The sequence below is a fragment of the Haliotis cracherodii genome, unplaced genomic scaffold, assembly GCF_022045235.1.
Source record: "Haliotis cracherodii isolate W230 unplaced genomic scaffold, xgHalCrac1.p SCAF_12, whole genome shotgun sequence".
NCBI lineage: Eukaryota > Metazoa > Mollusca > Gastropoda > Lepetellida > Haliotidae > Haliotis > Haliotis cracherodii.
In genome coordinates, this window is record NW_027266267.1 from 44,027,947 (window position 1) to 44,035,199 (window position 7,253).

The 7,253-nt window shown below is 46.3% G+C and overlaps 1 protein-coding gene across 1 annotated transcript in view; it reads right to left on the reverse strand.

Moving 5' to 3' along the window:
- LOC139458448 (histone-lysine N-methyltransferase 2A-like) overlaps positions 1–6,664 on the reverse strand; it is a 43,167-nt gene extending 36,503 nt beyond the window's left edge. The window contains exons 1-5 of the mRNA XM_071239886.1: positions 6,525–6,664; positions 3,706–3,904; positions 2,879–2,926; positions 1,747–2,062; positions 1,238–1,348 (exon numbers count right to left, since the gene is read on the reverse strand). Of these exons, the coding sequence (XP_071095987.1) occupies positions 1,238–1,348; positions 1,747–2,062; positions 2,879–2,926; positions 3,706–3,904; positions 6,525–6,645 (795 nt within the window). The 5' untranslated portion in view covers positions 6,646–6,664. The remainder of the gene's footprint in view (positions 1–1,237; positions 1,349–1,746; positions 2,063–2,878; positions 2,927–3,705; positions 3,905–6,524) is intronic.
- Positions 6,665–7,253: the final 589 nt, after the last annotated feature.

Below are 7,253 nucleotides of genomic sequence, written 5' to 3' on the forward strand. Positions count from 1 at the left end.
GGGCCAAGGTTCAGGGCCCCGTTCCACAAACGGTCATAACTACAATCAATCTTAGAGACTTACGTCGATTCTAATATTGTCTTAGCTAAAGTTTACAACCGTTCCACAAAGCGATCATAGGGTGATTGTAACTTTACAAGTTCTTAAGTAGCCGATCTTAACAAAGATCGGAATCTTCAGCCATAAAGATACGAAATTTTCCCTTGGAGTGGCCTCCCTTGGTCATGTTTAGCAGACGACGCATTTCCTTGCACACCATAATAATAATCGCCATCTTTGTTGTTATGGTACAATATTTAAGATCGATTTTAGCAATTTTAAGTTGGTCCGGAGCAACTTAGCATTTTGATCTTAACTTACAACTCTCTTAGTTAAGATTGCTTTGTGGAACGGGCGGCTGATCGTAACAAAAATTTAAGATCGCATACTTAGTGAGTTACAATCAACATAGCCCTAAGATCACTTTGTGGAACGGGGCCCTGGTCGTGTCTAGGTTGGTTGGTTGGGTTGGTCGCCTCTTACAACAAGCAGAGTCATCTTTTACGGCAAGCATGGATGCTGAAGACCTATCCTACCCCAGATCTTCATGGGTGCAAAGGCTTTGAGCTTCCCTGGACCCCCAAAATAATAACCCTGGTAAATCCCTAGAAAAGAGACAGCGTAGGCTTGGGGGATCAGAAGACCCCGACCAGACCATGAGTGAGTGAGTGAGTATGGTTTTACGCCGCTTTTAGCAATATTCCAGCAATATCACGGCGGGGGACACCAGAAATGGGCTTCACACATTGTACCTATGTCGGGAATCGAACCCGGGCCTTCGGCGTGACCACCAACGCTTTGACCACCAGGCTACCTGACCGCCCTCCAGACCATGAGGGTGCCCTGATAGGGAGATCACAAAGATGGGGGGATCACAAAGATGGGGGGAGATCACAAAGATGGGGAGATCACAAAGATTGGGGGAGATCACAAAGATGGGGAGATTGCACAGATGGGGAGATCACAAAGATGGGGAGATCACAAAGATTGGGAGATCACAAAGATGGGGGGAGATCACAAAGATGGAGAGATCATAAAGATGGGGAGATCGCAAGGATGGGGAGATCGCAAAGATGGGGAGATCACAGAGATGGGGAGATCGAAAAGATCCAAAAGATGGAAATCCAACAGAAACATCAAATGCCAGAGTATCACATGTTACTGAGCTACATCGAGGACGCGGTGCCAGCCTGCCTACCCTGAAGTCGGCCATGAGAAGATGCGCGTCTGCTGAAGGGGTCATCCAGCGTCTGGAACCAGTTGAGATCGGTTTGAGCGAAACACCAGGTGTCTGCAGGGATGTCACTGCCTGGCAATAAACACAACCTCCATGTAGACTAAGTCATCAAGATGTCAAACGCTTCCATCCAAATATATTGTGAATACAGACACTGTTTGTTGTTTTTGTTGTTTGTTTGTTGTTCAACGCCGCACTCAGCAATATTTCAGCTATATGACGGCGGTCTGTAAATAATTGAATCTGGACCAGACAATCCCGTGATTCACATCATGAGCATCGATCCACGCAATTGGGATCAATAACATGCATCAACCAAGTTAGTCGCGTGACCCCGTTAGTCGCCTTTTACGACAAGCAGAGTCACTTTTTACATTATGCGTGGGTTGCTGAAGCCATATTATACCCCCGATCTTCACGGGTCCATTAACCTAACAAGTGGCATTTAGATAAATCACAATGTACTTTACCTTTTCCTTGGCCCTGGCGATTCGTCTCGCTTGTGACAACAATGACGCTTTCTTTCCATCATGGAGAGAGGCGTTCGACATTGGGGGGGTGTTGGAGTTATTGGACGATCGGCCGTCGCCGTCCTGCACCATTGGGAGGCGACGCCCACCGTTGTTTCCTCCTGTTGAATTGTGGGAAGACTTTGAGGAGTAGGAGTGTCGGCCATCACCGTCCGTGTGGGAGTCGTCGTCAGGCTCGCGGTCACGTGACTTGATGTTTTTTAACACGAATGTTGTTGCAACTTTTGCGTACTTTGGGTTTGAGCATTTCCTTTCGCTGAAATGAATAATCCAACATGGCTGTTCGTGGGAGCAACAATCAGGTGATACCAATGCATGACCGCAAAACAGGTTAATTTACACATATATATATACATTTATTAACACCGCACTCAGCAATATACCAGCTATATGACGGGGGTCTGTAAATAATCGAGTCTGGACCAGAAGACAATCCAGTGATTGACATAATAAGCATCGATCCACGCAATTTGCATACGATGACATGCATCAACCAAGTCAGCAAGTCTGACCGCCCGATCTCGTAAGTCGCTTCTTACAAGTATGGTGCGGTGAAGTGAGGTGAAATGGGGTTTAACGCCGCGTCCAAGATTATTGCACTATGTAGCGACGTGCATGTACGTGTGTGTGTGTGGCAGCTTGTACTAGACCGGACTGATACCGATTTATAGTGCTAGCCCACTGAGATACCATGCCACAGTTTAACATGAATACCCCACTCAGACACAGTATACTGACTCTGAGCCGACCAGTCCTTGTTTCAGTCCATAAATGCCAAGCGCCAGACAGGGTAACAACAAGTACCATCTTTTAACGTCTTTAGGTATGACGCGGCCGGGGATCGAACTCCGGACCTTACGCTCAACCACGGAGGCGGTCTCTTAAAAGTATGGGTTGCTGAAGACTAATTCTAACCCTGACCACATCAACCAGAAGCTATGAGACCCTAAGGCAACAACATTACACAAATAATCAATCAAGGTAATAATCTTTGACGTTTGAATATCTGAAAGACAATTAAAAAATGTTGACCGGCACAGTGCTGCAAAGGAAATGAGAGAGAGCTACTTACACACAGGCCTGTTTCATCACTGACCGCCCGCCAAACTTGGGCTTGTCTCTGAAAGGGATGTCAGAATAGTACATGTCATGATGTCACAGCAATGTCAGTGTCAGAAAAAAAAGAGGCATAAGAACCAAAAATCTAGTCTTAATAAAATCGAGACTCTGAAACTCAAGTTGTGCCGTCCAAATTCACGCTGGGGTCTGGGTGGCCCAGTTGTCTAAGGCGCCGCGTTTCGCTGTGCAGAGTTGCGTCCCTTGGGCACGCCATAAACCAATGAATGTGGGTTCGAATCCCGTTTTTTTAGTGCTGCTCCACAAACGAAACCTACCTCCATTTCAGCAAAGCAAAAGGCACCACTTCAGCATGTGACTGATACATTTTTCAAGTTTCGATCAAATATACTGAATGGTTTTCGAATTCTGACCCAATGGAGTCTATGTCCAACTTCTTTCCATAAATTTAAAAAAAAATATAAATTAGAAAAATCCCAAAATATCAAAGGGCACCACTTCAGTATGTGACTGATAGATTCGCCAAGTTTCGATCAAATACTCTGAATGGTTTTCGAGTTCTGCCCCGGAAAAGGAAATAATAACAGACGGACAGACAGCTGGACGGACAGACTGGCTGATCGCTATATCCCCCCGTAGGCCAGGGGGATAAAAACAACCCACATTTTATAGTCAAGTATACTTAAACTAAGTTATAGGCAATAGATACACTTGCCACAATCCTCTGCTATACAGAATTTCTAAGTCGGGTCTACTTACAGGCAATAGATACACTTGCCACAATCCTCTGATATACAGAATTTCTAAGTCGGGCCTACTTACAGGCAATAGATACACTTGCCACAATCCTCCGCCATACAGCCCTTACACTGGCGGCAGCGGACTTTCCGCCGGCGCCCCGTCTTGGTGAAGGGATAGGTGGCTGCGTGGGACTTGACCGGCGACTTCTTGATGACATGGGACTCCTGGGTGGCGGCGTTGCGGATAATCTCCTCCATTGGGCGCTCGTCATCCGACGACTCTGCAGCACAGTGGCCTCACAATAAACACAGGGTTGGATTTGTTTGTTGTTAAACGGTAGATCGGTAGCGAGTTACTGAGGAGAACGTTTGTGTGTTTGTTTCTTGTTTAACGCCGCACTGAGCACTATTCCAGCCATATGACGGGGGGGGGGGCGAAGTTGATCGGTAGCGAGTTACTGAGGAGAACGTTTGTGTGTTTGTTTCTTGTTTAACGCCGCACTCAGCACTATTCCAGCCATATGACGGCAGTCTGTAAATAATCGAGTCTGGACCAGACAATTCAGTGAACTAAATCATCGAGCCTAACCACCCGATCCCGTTAGTCGCCTCTTACGACAAGCTTAGCCGCCTTTTACAGCAAGCATGGGTTGCTGAAGACCTATTCTACCCAGGATCTTCACTGGTCCACAGGGTTGGAAACTAAGCATGACGGTCAAGGCGACCTCATTATAATCCTTATGTTACAAGTTTAAACATTTAGGATTCACTGATTCAGTGAGGGAGTGAGTTCGGTTTTACGCCGCTTTTCGCAATATTCCAGCAATATAACGGCGGGTTACACCAGAAATGGGCTTCACACAATGTACCCATGTCAGGAATCGAACCCGGGTCTTCGGCGTGACGAGCGAACGCTTTAACCACTAGGCTACCCGACCACCCCTCCACTGATTCAAATACTGTAGGAGCACTTTAACTAATTTCAAACACTGACTTAGCAATGTGAGTTTAAGTCCATCACTAGTGTTGTCATTAAATTACAAAACTTTGGGTAGCAACATTTTGTTTTGATTATTAATAATTACAACATTCATGAAATAAATAATGATTCTAATGCTGCTTTACAACTGAGTGTAAGACAAAAAAGTTGGGAATGAATTCTGTTGCCATAATAGTCATCCACTGGTTTCAGTATCATACAATCAGATGTATTGCTAACAAATTACACAAACTAAATCTCCCCTCTTCCCACATATTCCTGAAGCAAGAGAGTTAACTGTCTACAAGTCCAGTTTCCACCCTTGCCGAAGTAGGCTGGAATTTCTGGGGTCAATCATAGTGCCACCAGTGGAGTTATGTCCCTTCTATGTCCCTCCTACTGACCAATCACATTCCACCTCTCAAACCACTTGCATTTGCTTCAAACAAAATGGTGGTGTCCAGTCTCATCAATAATCAAGATATATGTTGTAATTAAACGAGTCTTAACTCGCAAAGTGCATCAGGACATTTAAGCACATTGATTAAAATCATGAAAAGATTTCGAATATATCAATTAACAGTATCAATTGACAGTACATATGCTTTGTAGATCTGGCAGTCGATAGAAATCTGCACGTTGAAATCTCTTTTGTTTACAAACCAGATGTGTAGTTTGTTACACGATATTGATTGGACTATACATAGACTCGTTAGTACAGCCAAAATGTAACTCCAGAATACCAGCCTAGTTCAGCAAGAGTGGAACTGGACAGTTATAGTCAGTTAACGCTCTTGCCTCGGGAACATGCTTTTCCCACAATTCCCTTGCCTCGGGAACATGCTTTACCCACAATTCCCTTGCCTCGGGAACATGCTTTTCCCACAATTCCCTTGCCTTGGGAACATGCTTTTCCCACAATTCCCTCGCCTTGGGAACATGCTTTTCCCATAATTCCCTCACCCCGGGAACATGCTTTACCCATAATTCCCTCACCCCGGGAACATGCTTTTCCCATAATTCCCTTGCCTCGGGAACATGCTTTTCCCATAATTCCCTTGCCCCGGGAACATGCTTTTCCCATAATTCCCTCACCCCGGGAACATGCTTTTCCCATAATTCCCTTGCCCCAGGGAACATGCTTTTCCCATAATTCCCTTGCCTCGGGAACATGCTTTTCCCATAATTCCCTTGCCCCGGGAACATGCTTTTCCCATAATTCCCTTGCCCTGGGAACATGCTTTTCCCATAATTCCCTTGCCTCGGGAACATGCTTTTTCCACAATTCCCTTGCCTCCGGAACATGCTTTTCCCATAATTCCCTTGCCTCGGGAACATGCTTTTCCCATAATTCCCTTGCCCCGGGAACATGCTTTTCCCATAATTCCCTTGCCTCGGGAACATGCTTTTCCCATAATTCCCTTGCCCCAGGAACATGCTTTTCCCATAATTCCCTTGCCCCAGGGAACATGCTTTTCCCATAATTCCCTTGCCTCGGGAACATGCTTTTCCCATAATTCCCTTGCCCCGGGAACATGCTTTTCCCATAATTCCCTTGCCCTGGGAACATGCTTTTCCCATAATTCCCTTGCCTCGGGAACATGCTTTTTCCACAATTCCCTTGCCTCCGGAACATGCTTTTCCCATAATTCCCTTGCCTCGGGAACATGCTTTTCCCATAATTCCCTTGCCCCGGGAACATGCTTTTCCCATAATTCCCTTGCCTCGGGAACATGCTTTTCCCATAATTCCCTTGCCCCAGGAACATGCTTTTCCCATAATTCCCTTGCCCCGGGAACATGCTTTTCCCATAATTCCCTTGCCTCGGGAACATGCTTTTCCCATAATTCCCTTGCCTCCGGAACATGCTTTTCCCACAATTCCCTTGCCTCGGGAACATGCTTTTCCCATAATTCCCTCACCTCTCTCCCTCTGTGCCTTGCTCTCTTCAAGCAGCATCTTTTCCTTCTCCAGACTTGGGAGCGCACTCAGTCGCAACGACGGCGGAGATGGGAACTTCGCCACCGGCTTGCGTATTACCATAGCTGCCCGCCGACACACATGCTTGATGCGTGGCCCCCCGCCGCCACCGCTACGGCTGTCGGTGCCCCCCTCCAATGGCTTTTCTTCCCCCTCCATGACGACCTCCACTTCCTGTTGTGCAGATGTCGCCAACTTGGCGGCAAGAGATGACATGACTTTGGGGGATATATGGGAACCACGTTTGACAGGAGTTATCTTCTCCTTGGCTGATTTTTCTGGAACAGGAAATAATCACTGATGATTCAGAGCAATTAAGGTGAACTCATTAAATGATTCACAAATTGGAGATCATATGTCGCGATGAATAGGCTTCGTTTTGTGCTGAGGGTCATGACATTCAAGTGAGTGAGTGATTGAGTAAGTGAGTGAGTTGGGTTTAACACCGCTTTTAAAAGAATTACAGTTATATCACGGCATGTCAGCTTAATGTGGGAGGAAAGCCCATAGTGTTGCAGGTCTCAGACGTTTACCACTTCGGTGAAACCCACAAGCTTGGGTATGGTGCTGACAAACCTAGAAACATAATCGGGGCGAACCGGGATTCGAACCCACAATCATAGATTTCTGGCGTGCCCAAGTGACACAACTCTGCACAGCGAATCTCGGCG